Genomic DNA, 15,145 nt, shown 5'->3' on the forward strand with positions numbered 1-15,145 from the left:
CCAGAGTGTAGCCTCCTCTTTCACCAAAACTTTTGGCAGCTACAAATGATGACGCAGCCCGGCCAGCGTGGCTCAGTGGTTGAGCGTCAACCTATGAACCAGGAGGTCAAGGTTTGATTCCCATTCAGGTTGCGGGCTCAACCCTCAGTGTGGGGCATGCAGGAGGCAGCCAATCAATGATTATCTCTCATCATTGAGGTTTCTATCTCTCTCCCTCTCCCTTCCTCTCTGAAACCAATATTTTTTTTAAATTTTCAATGATGGTGCAGTGAGCATGTCTACAATGTCAGAGTCACAGTACCTGACTATCTCTTAGAGTTAAACAGGCTGAGAATGTCCATTCTGCCAAACCGGTCCACCCAAGAGTGGCACCACAGGCCTGTCCCCTGTGCCTTGCCAGCAGGGCAGCAGACATCATTTGTTGCACTTTTGAAATTACTTTCTGTTCAGTTGGAGTCTGTGTTGTTTTAGTTACTGGTGAAAGAGAAACGCTTTCCTATTGTGCTAACTGGCCATCTGGATTTTTCTTAAAGCATCGAGCAGCAGGTGTGTGAGCAACAGGGAACATAGGTTCCGGCAGGATGTGCTTCTAGCTGTCTATCTACTTCCCAAAGCCAGGCTCATGAGAACCAAGGGGCCACAGCTAAGAAGGCAGGCAAGCTACTTCCCACACCGGAAGAATCCCACCACTTGTTCCGGAAGCTCAACCAGAGCAAAACCAGAAAGAAAGAAAGAAGAATCCCTCTTCTGTGCAAACAGCCTGGTTCAAAATCTCTGGTGTAGAAGGCAGAGTTGGCCCCTATAGAAGGAAGCAGGCAAAAGGGAAGGTTCAAAAGAGCAGTGGTTGCCTGGCCAATGTGGCTCAGTGGTTGAGCGTCAACCTATGAACCAAGAGGTCACAGTTCGATTCCAGATCAGGGCACATGCCCGGGTTGCAGGCTTAATCTCCAGTGTGGGGCATGCAGGAGGCAGCTGGTCGATGATTCTCTCTCATCATTGATGTTTCTCTCTCTCCCTCTCCCTTCCTCCGTAAAATCAATAAAAAAATATATATTTTTTAAAAAGTGTACTCGGGAGAAGCATCCCCCCCCCCGCACCCCATCAGACCATGAGGTGGCCACAACTCCAAACCCAAAGCAGTGGAGAAAGGACGGGTAAATGTCACTACACAAAGATAACAAACTTCAAGTCCAAACCACGCTAGTACCAAGTCACGGTGGGAAAAGATCACTGCAACTTCCACCACACGGAAGAGCTGACCCCACTAATGACCAAAGCGCTCCTACAAAGCGAGGAACAAAAGACTAACAACCCAAGAGCAAACTGGTCAACAGATACAAACAAGCCATTCACACCAGAATTGAAAAGGACCCCGAAGCTCTGAAAGACGCTCACGCTCACTCTTAATGAGAACTACATGATGGCAAAAGCCCACCGGTTGACACCCCTCACCAGGGCAAGGCTATGGGGAACGAGGGGAGAGCAGGAAACCACACTGGGGGGCACCGGCACCACCTACCCTGTTTGCAGATGCTCAGTGTGGCCGCTTCTAAGAATCTGACCCAAAGACACACAAGGTTGACCCAATGCATTTTCACTGTGGCATTATTTATGACAATAAAAAGACTGGCAACAAGGCAAATGCCGTGGTGCAGCCTCCCAGCGGAAGAGCACACAGCCCAGGACTGTGCCCGCAGTGCATGCGCAGGAGCTGGGCCAGAAGGAAGAGCTCCCTCCCATCTCAGGCTGGGAAGCAGTCCTCTCTGAGAGCCTTGACCTTGATTCCTGACTTCCCCAATGGAGGTGGAATAGGGAGCCCAAGAGGCAAGTGGTTCAAGCAGACAGAACGGACAAAAAGAGCAGAGCATCAGGACTGGCTGGGATACCGTGGGCCCTAAAAGAGGCAAACCAGCAGCCGGGGAAGCTGAAGCGGAAGTCCCTGCAGCTAGCTCGTGGCGCTCAAAGCAGCAGCCTGCTCTTTGTCACCTCGCCTGGAACGAGGCAGGCGGGAGAGGGAAGCGGAGATTGCACTGTCCTGGGCTGGTCGCCGGCAGGCGGCTCTACTGAATGCACTCCATGACGTGGATCTGCAGGGTGTCCATGTCAGGAGCCTGATACTGGCACTTGGGGCAACAGAAGTCAGGTGGCTCCTCGGGGGGGCTTCTCTGGATGAACGCGGGGTGAAAGGACTGGTGAGCTGCAGAAGGAGAAGAGGCGCTGGTTACAGCACAAACTGCAGGGGGGGAGGGGACAGAAAGTAATGAGACCTGATGGGACCATCAGATCCAATTACCAGGGTCACTGCCACTAGCACCTTCCCTTTAGCAACTCTCTGGGGGAGCGGGGGGGGAAGTGTACCAATGAGAAGCAGCCCATTCGAGCTCCCACCGCCCAGGCTCCCCAGGCTGCCAGCACCCTCCCCTCCCCAGCCCCTCCTCCTGCAGCTCTCACCTTGGGCAGGGGGCTGGGAGACCTCTACATGCCGCTTCCTCATATCTTCAATCCTTTGAGAAGAGAAACTATGCAATCAATACATGCAAGCCAAGCTCTGAGTGGCGTACAAAGCTGATGGAAGGACAGGGCGGCAGGAGGAGAGACAGAGGGCCAGGCACCCTCAGTCTCTTGCGCTCACAGCTGGAGCCCCCACAGCCCCCATCCTGCTCTGCTCTGCATGCACCACGTGCTCCAAGACCTACCTGGCCGACTCCTGGCAGCTGGCCTTCAACCTGCTGAACTCCCGCTGCAGCTGCTCCAGCTGCTCCTGCAGCAGCTCCTTCTTCTCGGCCAGCTTCTCCCGGGCCTGCCGCTCAGCCTGGAAATCAGCCTCGTAGATATCCGCCTGGCAAAGCCAAGAGAGAGGAATGTGCCCACCACCTGTCAGCCACTCCTTGGACACTGTGCCGGGCACAGGAGCGAAGGCAGAGCCCGCTTCCACCCTCCCACGGCCCATGGCACAGAGAGAGTCCCCAGGTGCACTGAGAGGCCAAGGAATAGTCAAGAGGTCAAGGGGCTCGAAGAGCTTCTGAGAAGCCACTGCAAAATGACACCAGAGACATGCCAGGTGCCAGTGCCAGCAGGCCTGGCCTGCTCACCCGCATGTAGGCCACAGACCCTCACCTGGGCCTTGAGCACCGGAACGGTCTCCATCACAATCTTGTGCTGCTCGGCCTCTTCCTTCAGCTTATCGATCAATTCCTGCTTAGCCACCAGGGCCTCCTCGGCCTGCTGGAGCTGCTGCTTGAGATCTTCCAGCTGCATTCCCTAGGGATGGGCGAGGGGAGCTGATGAAGCCCGAGTTGGCCCAGGCCTGGGGTCGTGCCACCCCCAGGCCGGCTGCTACTTTAGGCGAAAAGAACTAAGAGGAACAAAAGATCGGACCCAGGTGGCCCGCCAGCCACAAGATGTCAGTGTGTGCAGGGCTTGGGAAGGTGGAGGCTGAAGAGGACCTCTGAGGTCATCTGGCACAAGCTCCCACCCAGGCCAACACTCCCTTCCCAGAATCCCAGCTGGACAGTCCTCCTCCAACCCATCAAAGGCCCAGAGCCACACTCCCTCCTGAGGCTGCCTGCTCCACGCTGAGCTGTTCTCCCAAACTAACAGTCCACCACGCACCCACTACGCCAAAACGCATCGGTCCTTCCACTCTGCCACCTGATCAAAGGTCTGCTGGTCCCTCCCAGACACCCATATACACACACTCACACAGACACTCGCATTCAGACACACACATCCACACACTCACACACAGACACTCGCACTCAGACACACACATCCACACACTCACAGACACTTGCACTCAGACACACACATCCACACACTCACACACAGACACTCGCACTCAGACACACACATCCACACACTCACACACAGACACTCGCACTCAGACACACACATACACACACTCACACACAGACACTCGCACTCAGACACACACATCCACACACTCACACACAGACACTCGCACTCAGACACACCCATATACACACACTCACACAGACACTCGCACTCAGACACACACATCCACACACTCACACACAGACACTCGCACTCAGACACACACATCCACACACTCACAGACACTCGCACTCAGACACACACATCCACACACTCACACACAGACACTCGCACTCAGACACACACATACACACACACTCGCACTCAGACACACACATCCACACACTCACACACAGACACTCGCACTCAGACACACACATACACACACTCACACACAGACACTCGCACTCAGACACACACATATACACACACTCGCACTCAGACACACACATACACACACACTCGCACACAGACACTCCCACTCAAACACACACATACACACACTCGCACAGACACTCCCACTCAGACACACACATACACACACACTCGCACACAGACACTCCCACTCAGACACACACATACACACACACTCGCACACAGACACTCCCACTCAGACACACACATACACATTCACAGACACTCCCACTCAGACACACACATACACACACTCACACACAGACACTCGCAGACACACACATACACACACACAGACACTTGCACTCAGACACACACACATACACAGATGCACTCAGTCATAGCACAAATACACGGGCACACAAGCAACATACAGACACATACAGATAGACACATACACAGATACACAGACACAAGCCCACATGCATGCACACACACCACCCAACCATCCCTCTGGAGATCTAAGAGCCACAGTTTGGCAACTAACTCTTCCTGTGTAACTGGTTTCAGACTTTACCCTTATAAGTCTCTTCTGCGTATATTCGTGTTTGACCAGGCTTTACCCTTATAAGTCTCTTCTGCGAATATTCGTGTTTGAAGAGGACCTCTGAGGTCATCTGGCACAAGCTCCCACCCAGGCCAACACTCCCTTCCCAGAATCCTTAAAATGTGATCACTAAAAACTGTACTCAGCCCAGTCGGCATGGCCCAGTAGTTGAGCGTTGACCTATGAACCAGGAGGTCATGGTTCAATTCCTGGTCAGGGCACATGCCCAGGGTTGTGGGCTCCATCCCGGTGTTGGGTGTGCAGGAGGCAGCCGATCGATGATTCTCTCTCATCACTGATGTTTCTCTCTCCCTCCCTCTCCTATCCTCTCTGAAATCAATAAAAATATTTTTTAAAAAAACAAAAACTGAACCCAGTAGAGGTCTCATAAGGACAAACTAGAAAAGGGCTCTCCTCTGACTTCAACACTGGGATGGAAACATTCCCAGAGAAATCTGAGCCAGGAGCCAAACTGGTGACGGCTAGCAGGAGGACCCAGCCCAAGTGTCCCCATCTCCCTGTAGTCTACCCTGAGCCATCACACTGCAGCCCTGACAAAATTCTAAGATAAGTCGAGTATCCCTCCCTCGCATTTGGGAGAGCAGGCCCCATGGGAGAGGAGACGGGTCAGCTCAGTCCTAGGCAGTTCCTGGGGTGTGCCCGCCATACTCACTCGGTTTCGCTCATTGCTCGCTAGGCTGCTCTTCATGCGGTTGTCATAATCTTGGAAGAGCTGGTGATAGGCTGCCTGGAGCTGCGCCAGCTTCCGCCTAAGAAAAAGGAGCTTTCGCTGGAGGAACCACCTTGTCCTGGACCAGCCACAGCTTTTCCTGCTTCCAACTCCGCCCTCTTTTATCCTCCCACAAACCCGAATGGGGCTCCCAGGACACATACGTGCCTTAGAGGCCATCAGTTCCGAGGCACGCTTGGCTAAATAGTTAATATTATTTTCCTCATAACTAGCATATTTTGAAGTATGAAAAGAAATGTTTATAATAAAATGGAACTGTCTGCACTCTTTAAAAAAGTCAACTTCATACCCTAGCCAGTAAGGCTCAGTGGATAGAGTGTCAGCCTGTGGACTGAAGGGTCCTGGGTTTGATTCTGGTCAAGAGCATGTACCTCGGTTGCAGGCTCGAACCCTGACCCTGGTTGGGGCATGTGTGGGAGGCAACCAATGGATGTGTCTCTCTCACATCAATGTTTCTCTCTCTCTGTCTCTCCCCCTCCCTTCCACTCTCTCTAAAAATCAATGAGAAGCCCAGCCTGGTGTAGCTCAGCGGTTGAGCATTGACCCAGGAGCCAAGAGGTCACCAGTTCAATTCCTGGTCAGGGCACATGACTGGGTTGTGGGCTCAATCCCCTGTGAGGGGCATGCAGGAGACAGCCAATTGATGACGTTTCTCTCTCATCAATGTTTCCATCTCTCTATCCCTCTCCCTAGAAATATTAAAAATCAATAAAAACGTTTAAAGAATAAAGAAAGAAAGAATCAATGGGGAAAATATCCGTACATGGCGATTAACAACAAAAAAAGTCAACTTCATGAAAAACAGAAAGGCAGGACTAGTCAAAGGTATACCAACAAAAGGAATGAAGGATCCTGGACCAGATGCCGTTAACACGTGGGCCAAACAGTAGAGTCTGAATATGGCCTGGAGAATGTTGTCATTTAAAGTATGAATCACTTGGATGTGATAATGGTTAAGGAACTGAATCCGGCCCTCAGCCACAGGCAGTCCCTAGAAGGGCTCTCCCACAGGTAGAAAGCCACCGACATCCCTCCGACATCCCTCCGGTCTCCATCCCTCTCATGTCAGGCACCACTCACTTCTCCTCCGAGGCAACCTGGCGCTCCTTGCGCAGAGCAGCCTCCATGCTCTGGTTCTGCATGCGCAACTGGTCCACCTGCACGCTGTGCTGCTGCTGCAGTGCCTCCCGCTCGCTCTCCAGCTGCCGGGCCTGCTCACTGGCTGCCCGGGCCCTGCATGGGGGAACAGGGAGGTCACAGTGGGGCCCCAGCAGGAGTGAGGGTGCTCACAGGAGCCCTGCTGTGCTGAGAAGGACTGCCAGCGAAAGGCAGGTGGGAGCCAGAGAGCACTAGAAGCTATGCAGTCTGAGGAGAGAAGACGGGCCCTGGGAGCATGGAGAGGAGTCTTGGTTCAGAACATCTTGTCAATGCACAGCCAACACAGTGTGAGAAAGAGGGAGGTTGCCCTAGCCGGTTTGGCTCAGTGGATAGAACATCAGTCCTTGTACTGAAGGGTCCCAGGTTCGATTCCAGTTAAGGGCACCTAACTCAGTAGCAGGCTCGATCCCCAGCCTCAGTCAGGGAACATGCAGGAGGCAACCAATTGATGTCTCTCTCTCACATCGATGTTTCTCTCTCTGTCTCTCCCCTCCCTTCCACGCCCTCTAAAAATCAATGGGAAAATATCCTGGGGTGAGGATTAACAAAAACAAAAAAGAAGAAAGGAGGAGGCACTGTCACTGGAGACAGCGACAACTGCAGGGCACCAGGTTAGGGACAACGTGTTTGTGTCAATGTAGGGACCCAGCCAACAACCAAGTGCAGGTGCCAAGGAGACCTGGGGCTCAGGTTCAGGCTGATGCCATCCATTATAGAAGCCCCTTCAAAGGTGAAAGAGTGATCCCAGAAGAGGATGCTGCTGCGGCCAGGAGAGAGAAGCTCTCAGGAACCACCCCTTAGGGGCCAACAGGAGGGGGATGGGGGCCCAGCCAGAGCAGTCTCCATGGAGGGGCCAGGAGAGATTGGGAGGAGAGGAAGTGGAGGCAGCCAGAAAAAATAAGCCTTTCTAGAAGGTGGGGGGGGGAGCAAGGTAAGAAATAGGTTGGGGGTTGTCCGGCCAGCGTGGCTCAATGGTTGCGCATTGACCTATGGTCACGGTTCGATTCCCAGTCAGGGCACATGCCCGGGGTAGCAGGCTCCATCCCCAGTGACTGCATGTGCAGGCAATCAATGATTCTCTCTCATCATTGATGTTTCTCTCTCTCTCTCCTTCTCCCTTCCTCTCTGAAATCAATAAAAATATTTTTTTGAAAAGAAAAAAACGGGTGGGGCAACTGGAGGGGGAGGCAGGGTCAGTGTGCTCAGGCAACTCTTTCCCTCCCAGTGACTATTCTAGAAGTGGCAAGGAAGTGACTGGCCCACCTCAGTGGCTCATTTGGAGATCCAAACATCCACCCCTGTGAGGAGAGCCTCCCACTGGCCTGCCTGGGGGGGCAGCAGTAGCCTGGGCAGGAAATTCCTCTTTCCCTCTGTACTCCTGCTGTAGCAGCTCGTCTCTTCTCCCCTGGGTCCCCCCAAAGCCTCCAGTCTTCCGATTCAGGCCCCATATTACCCCATAGCCCCTGACCGCCCATCTCCACACTCATATCCCCCTAAATCTGCAGTTCCAGGTTCCGGCATGTCACCCTGCCGTCCTGAGGCCTTCCATAGGCCCCACTATGAGGGCAACAGTGAGTGTTTCTGGGTGGGGGCAGGTTACTGGGGTTTTTTTCCCACACCTGTCCAAATATATATATATATATATATATATATATATATATATTAATATATATATATTAGTACAGATATACATTTACATATACATATACATATACATATACATATACATATACATATACATATACATATACATATACACTGAGTGGCCAGATTATTATGACCACCCCATCAGTACTTCATTGGGCCACCTTTTGCCTTCAATACTGCGGCGATTCTTCTTGGCATTGACTCCACGAGATGTTGAAAGGTGATGCGAGGAATCTGACACCATGCCTGATGAATAGCACTGTCCAGTTCTGTGAGATTTGATGGTTGTGGAACCAGCTGCCTGATGGCTTTTAACTTCGTCCCACAAATGCTCAATTGGATTGAGATCTGGTGATTGTGGGGGCCACCTAAGCAAGGTAAAGTCTCCCTCATGTTCTTGAAACCACTCCTGCACAATGCGAGCACCGTGGCATGGCGCATTGTCTTGTTGGAAGAAGCCATCTCCATTGGGATACGCCATCAACATGATAGGATGAACTTGATCAGCAACGATACCTAGGTATGTTGTGCTATTCAGACGTTTATAATGGTCTAGCCCTCTAGCAACTTCAGCATGAAATAGCTAATTTGCCTACAAATGTCAGGTGATCATAATAATCTGGCCACTCAGTGTATATATACATGTGCATGTATAGGTATAGGTATAGGTATAGGTATAGGTATAGGTATAGGTATAGGTATAGGTATATGTAACACACATTTCCATCTGTTATCAGATAAAAGTTAGGTGCTGATACCCAGCCAACGTGGCTCGGTGGTTGAGCATCGACCTATGAACCAGGAGGTCACGGTTCGATTCCTGGTCAGGGCACAGCTCAGCTAAGCACCTGTCTCCATGCCCCTGTGCTGACTCACAGTCCTCCAGTTCCCCCTCACAGAGGAACCCACAGAGACACCTAAATGGCCTCAGTCTTCTCAGGTACCCTGACAGAGGCCTCCAGGTGGGCGTGCCCTCGCCACTCACCTGGCTTCCAAAGCCTGCCGATCCTTGGTGGCAGCCTCCAAGCGACTCTGGCTCTCCTGGAGCTCCCCCAGCAAGGACGTCACCTGGGCTTTCACCGAGGCCTTGTCCTCAGCCATCTGCTACATGAAAAAGAGCCACTTCCTGTCAGCAATGCTTTCTCACCAGCTGCCCACCCTTGGTGGCCCCAAACCCTGGGGCAGCCTGCAAGTGCTAAGATGCGTCACCCTGAGGGCTTCTCTCCCGCCTTTGGCACCCCTACTCATCTCACCTCTCGCCTTCAGAAGTTGCCAAACCCCAGCCAGGCAACTGATGCAATGGAGAGGGGTCGAGTCCCATGAGCCCCTCCTCATCTCTGCGGATGGGGTATGATGAGACCCAGCACAGAGCGGCCTCAAGTCTCCTAACACTGACGACCAGGCTGTGAGGACTGAGCCCTGCAGGAATCTCTCAGCCTCTCTGAGACTAGATGCCAAGGGAGGCGAGACACAAAGACAGTGACAAAAGTACACGCTCTATTCCACAGGCCCGGGGCCACTAGAAGGTAAGGTGTTAATGACACTATTCCCAGAAGACCTCTGCCAGCCACAAATTCAAAAGTTGTCTAGCCCAGCCGGTTTGGCTCAGAAGGTGAGCATCGACCTATGAACCAGGAGGTCACGGTTCAATTCCCAGTCAGGGCACATGCCTGGGTTGCAGGCTCAATCCCCAGTGTGGGGCGGGCAGGAGACAGCCGATCAATTATTCTCTCTCGTCATGGATGTTTCTATCTCTCCCTCCCTCTCTGAAATCAATAAAAATATTTTTAAAAAGAAAAAAAATATGTAGATCAAGTTTTCAGGCTAAATAGTAAAAAAAAAAAAAAAGAGCCCTTGCCGGTTTGGCTCAGTGGATAGAACATCAGCCTGCAGCCCAAAGGGTCCCGGGTTCCATTCCGGCCAAGGGCACATACCTGGTTGCAGGCTCCTCCCCATCCCGAGCCCTGGTCGGGGCTCATGCAGGAGGCAACCAATCGATGTGTTTCTCTCACATTGATATTTCTGTCTTTCCCTCTCTCTTCCACTCTCTCTCAAAATCAATGAAAAAATATCCTCGGGTGAGGATTAAAAAAAAAAAAGAGTTGCTTAGCCGGAGTGGCTCAGTGGTTGAGTGTCGGCCTAGGAACCAGGAGCTCACGGTTCCATTCCCAGTCAGGGCACATGCCTGGGCTGTGGGCTCAGTCCCTGGTAGGGGGCGTGCAGGAGGCAGCCATTCGGTGATTCTCCCTCATCATTGGTATTTCTATCTCTCTCTCTCTCTCTCTCTTCCTCTGTGAAATTAATTTTTAAAATAGGTTTCTATGCCGAAACCGGTTTGGCTCAGTGGATAGAGCGTCGGCCTGTGGACTGAAAGGTCCCGGGTTCGAATCCGGTCAAGGGCATGTACCTGGGTTGTGGGCACATCCCCAGTAGGAGGTGTCCAGGAGGCGGCTGATTGATGTTTCTCTCTCATTGATGTTTCTAACTATCTCTCTCCCTTCCTCTCTGAAAAAAATCAATAAAATATATTAAAATAAAATAAAATAGGTTTCTAAACAAAAGATGTCGAAACTCGCAATTGCCTGATCTCCCTCATCAAACAGTCCGGACCAGATCCCCGTAACCTCAAGCTGCTCTAGCCCAGGGTTGAGACTCAGTCCTCCCCATCACTGACCCCTGTGCAGTAACCCCTCCATAGTAGCCGCCACTCCTGAGGGTGCTCTGGGGGACCCCTCTGGAAACACTGACATCCCTGTGTTTGCAGAAAGCACGAGGCTGGTCGCACAGGTGGCCAGAGCCCCTAGCTTGGCCGCTCCTGGGAGAAGGCCTGCCTGCCCCCTGCGCTACCTGCTGGCATCTCTTCAGGTGCTCCACCTCCTGTAGGGCCTGCTCCCTCTGCCTCTTCAGGTCCAGCTTCTCCAGGTTCAGTCTCTCCACCAGTTTCCTGGCCTCCTGGAACTTCTGCATGAGGAACTCCTTCTCCTCCCTCTGGCTGCCCTGGAAACGCTGCAGCTCCTCGCAGCACTCCCGCAGCATCTGGTTGCTCTGCCGGATGGCATCTGGCAGCAGAAGAAACAGCCGAGGGGAGGTAAGCCCTGGCAGCCAGCCTGCCAGCCCCCTGGCCTGGCACAGTGCATTCCCCATAACACCGAGCCGCCTCTCACACAGAGTCTCATTGAATGAGAAGCTAGAGATGCCACCTGGGCACCTGGGGCTACACCTAAGTACCAAAGGAGCAGATTTGGAGCCCCGGAGGTATGATCAAGGGGTGAGGCCTTGTCACACAGAGGAGGGAGGATGCACCACACCCAGGGACAGCCATGGTGCCTGAGGGGCACAGTACAATGGCCACTGGGACCTGGAGAAACTGCCCCCGATTCAGGTGAGGATGTGGGGGGTGAGAGTGGGGGCTGTGGTGGAGACAGGGATGGGGTGGCCAGGAAAAAACTCAACCCCCATCCACATGTGGGGAGGAGGCAGCTGGAGGACAGCCTTCAGCTGAGGGCTCTTCACAGAGACACCTGGCCGGAGGTCAGGAGCCCAAGACTCCTCCCTTTCTTTCCCAAAGCAGCCCATAGGCCCTTCCCAGGGAAGGCCACGCCCCTTCCCACAAAAGGCCATGCCCCCTTCCCAGGATAGCCAGCGCTTAATGACTAATCAGTATGGAAGTATAAACACCTGGCCACATTGGCCCACCTTGGGACAACTCAGAAGGGTCATTCCAGCTCCAGAGCTTGGCCTGCACTGCAGCCCAGCTTCTCCTTCTGCCCACCCCTGCCTTTTCCCTGTCCTTCCCTTCCCTTCTCTTCCTCTTCTGGTCCTCAGAGCACTCTAAATAAACTTCCTACCCAGCCGGTGTGGCTCAGTGGTTGAGCATCTACCTATGGATCAGGAGATCATGGTTCGATTACTGGTCAGGGCACATGCCTGGATTGTGGGCTCGATCCCCAGTGGGGGGCATGCAGGAGGCAGCTGATCAATGCTTCTCTCTCATCATTGACGTTTCTGTCTCTCTCCCCCTTCCCTTCTGAAATCAATTTTTTTAAAAAAGAAACTTCCTGCACATTCATCTCTGTCTCACAGTATGCTTCCAGGGAACCCCACCTGAAACACTGAGGGAGGGTGACTGAGCTTGAATTGCTAGCTGGCTCTCAGACGTCCGCCTAGACCAGCGGTTCTCAACCTGTGGGTCGCGACCCCTTTGGGGGTCGAACGACCCTTTCACAGGGGTCGCCTAAGACCATCGGAAAACACATATATCATTACATATTGCTTTTGTGATTAATCCCTATGCTTTAATTATGTTCAATTTGTAACAATGAAATTGGGGGTCACCACAACATGAGGAACTGTATTAAAGGGTCGCGGCATTAGGAAGGTTGAGAACCACTGGCCTAGACTCAGCAGACACAGAGGCACAGGTGAGCAGAATAAGCCTTCCCCCAGCAGGCCTGGGTCCCCTGATTTTTACTCCACGCCCACTGTCCTCCTCACCTCGGAGCTCTTGATTCTCCTCCAGGCAGCGCTGGAAGGTCTCAGGAGCACCCTGCTCCGAAGGCAGGTGGAGCATGGCCGGCTTCCCCAGAGAAGACTCTTCACCCATCATGTCCTGGTCCCCAGCCGGGCCACCGCTGGGCTGCACCATCTCACACAGCAGACTCTTCCCGGGGGGCCTGCTCATTCAACAAGTCAAGGTTTGGAAGAGAAAGACAGCAGGAGCGTCACACGGGACCTGTGCAGATTCCCCTGCAGGACAAGGAGCGCAGATGTCAGCAGCTCTGGGGCCATCCCTATAAGCAGAATGCCAAGCATTCTGTCAAGTGTAACAGGATGTGAAAATGGATTTTTTGGTCTAAGAGGTGACCCATACTCCCATTCCAAAGGGAGGTGCAGGCCCATATGTGGGACTTGGAAAAGCCATGGTTCAGCACTGATTAGAAACTCTTGTCTAGCACCTGTCTCTGGGCTGTAAGCTGAAATGAAGAATTTCATGCCCTGGCCGGTAAGCTCAGTGGTTAGAGCGCCAGCCCACACACTGAAGGATTTCTGGTCAAGAGCACATACCTTGGTTGCAGGTTCTATTTCCAGCCTGGCCTACTAGAGGCAACCAATCACCAATTGATGTGTCTCTCTCACATTGATGTTTCTCTCTCTAGCTCTCCCCCTCCCTTCCATTCTGTCTAAAAATCAATGGAAAAATATCCTCAGGTGAGGATTAACAAAAAATAAAAAAAGAAACAAAAGACCACATATTGTATGATTCTGTTTATATGAAATGTACAGAATAAGCAAATATATAGACAGAAAGCTGCCCTGTCGGTGTGGCTCAGTGGTTGAACGTTGACCTATGAACCAGGAGGTCACTGTGTGATTCCCAGTCAAGGCACATGCCCAGATTGTGGCCTTGATCCCCAATAGGAAGCGTGCAGGAGGCAGCCAATCAATGATTCCTGCTCTCCCTTCCTCTCTCTGAAATAACTAAAAAACAAAAGTTAAAAAAAAAAAAAAGAGAGCTTAGTGGATGTTTAGAGGGACCGGAGATGGAGTGATGGAGGTGATAGCTAAAGGGCACAGGGCTTCTTTTTGAAGTGATGAAAATGTTTTGGAATCACTAGTGATGATTGTACAACTCTGAATATCCTAAAAACCAGTGAACTGTACACTTTAAATGGGGTGAATTCTGTGGTATGTGAATTACATCTCAATAAAGCTGTTCTTGATAAATAATAATAATGAGACAGGATTGTACGGGGTATAAATTAAACAAAATTAGCCATGAGTTGATAATTGTTCAAGCTGGGATGTGGGTACATGGGTTTACTATACTATTCTTCCTACTTTTGTACATCTTTTAAATTTTCATAATAAAATGCTCAAAGTACCATGTCTCTCCCTTGGATTACTGCAATAGCCTCCTAACAGGCCACCCTGTTCCTAACCTTGCTCCCTACAGTCAGCCAGAAAAATCAGCTTAAAAGAGTAATTCCAATCACGTCCCTGCTCTAATCAGACGCCTAATATGGCTCCTCATTGCCCTCCGTGTAAAAGCCAAAATTCCTACTAGAGCCTAAAGATCCTGTACCATCTGATTGCCCATTACTTCCTCTCCAAGGGCCTTACTCCGCTCCAGCTATAGTGGCCTCTTTGCTGTTTTTAAAACATGCCAGGATGGCCCATTCATTCTCGAGTCTCTCTCTCACACACACACACACACACACACACACACACACACACGCTCACATGCTATGAGGTGGGGTAGACATTAATCGTTTTGCAAAGTGAGCAAACGGAAGCACATGGAGGTAAGATAGCTGCCAAACTGTATTGGGACCTTATTAAAGAATTTAACAACCTCAAATGCAGTCAAGTTTGATGAACAGAAAATGTCTCCGAACTAGAAGAGTCATCCACGAACTAGGGGCGTGGTCAAACTCCGCGGCCGCGGAGGAGGGACAAGCGGAACAGTCAAGCTCGCCGCCAAAGTAATCTGGGTCCAGCATCGGCCCCGCCTGGGCCAGTGCCCTAGGAGCGGGCGGCAGAAACGGACCGGGGCCCAACAGGAGTAGGAAGCCTGGACGTCCGGGGGAATCTAGGAGGCGGCGGAACGCCCACCGATGGTACCCTGTCTTCCTGTCTTCGGGGAAGAGGGCCACACCTGTCAGCAGAATCGATCCGACGTGAGAAGGGCGGGAGCAGCGGGTCGCGAGCGCCCCTCGAGCCCGTCACTCCAAGCAAGTCCCCATTCCGCGGTAGCTCTTCCCCTCTCCGGCCGCTGAAATCCCCACTTCCGGCTT

General features: G+C 52.1%; 1 protein-coding gene across 4 annotated transcripts; it reads right to left on the reverse strand.

The window, feature by feature from the left end:
• Positions 1-1,591: 1,591 nt before the first annotated feature.
• Positions 1,592-15,144, reverse strand: IKBKG (inhibitor of nuclear factor kappa B kinase regulatory subunit gamma). 4 transcript variants are annotated; one of them, XM_036304367.1, is made up of 10 exons: positions 15,007-15,144; positions 12,846-13,097; positions 11,199-11,410; positions 9,337-9,455; positions 6,627-6,779; positions 5,469-5,565; positions 3,118-3,261; positions 2,697-2,839; positions 2,452-2,504; positions 1,592-2,197 (listed from the first exon to the last, which is right to left on the reverse strand). In XM_036304367.1, exons 2-10 carry the CDS (start codon positions 13,030-13,032, stop codon positions 2,061-2,063), a joined length of 1,245 nt encoding a protein of 414 aa, XP_036160260.1. In that variant the 5' UTR covers positions 13,033-13,097; positions 15,007-15,144; the 3' UTR covers positions 1,592-2,060. The 4 variants fall into 4 exon arrangements, with proteins under 4 accessions (XP_036160260.1, XP_036160263.1, XP_036160261.1 ...); XM_036304370.1 differs by having other exon boundaries at positions 12,846-13,024; positions 14,704-15,136; XM_036304368.1 differs by having other exon boundaries at positions 2,061-2,197; positions 9,337-9,452.
• Between the last annotated feature and the right edge of the window lies 1 nt (position 15,145).

This window comes from Myotis myotis, unplaced genomic scaffold (assembly GCF_014108235.1).
Source record: "Myotis myotis isolate mMyoMyo1 unplaced genomic scaffold, mMyoMyo1.p scaffold_m19_p_4, whole genome shotgun sequence".
NCBI lineage: Eukaryota > Metazoa > Chordata > Mammalia > Chiroptera > Vespertilionidae > Myotis > Myotis myotis.

What these genes read in the sequence shown, in the direction of transcription:
- IKBKG (XM_036304367.1), bottom strand. Translation starts at nt 13,032, where the DNA reads ATGAGCAGGCCCCCCGGGAAGAGTCTGCTGTGTGAGATGGTGCAGCCC. An exon ending in CGAGCAATGAGCGAAACCGA is followed by an intron (nt 3,262 to 5,468) that starts GTGAGTATGGCG and finishes GCCCATCCCTAG; the next exon opens with GGAATGCAGCTGGAAGATCT. An exon ending in AGCTGCCAGGAGTCGGCCAG is followed by an intron (nt 2,505 to 2,696) that starts GTAGGTCTTGGA and finishes CTCTTCTCAAAG; the next exon opens with GATTGAAGATATGAGGAAGC.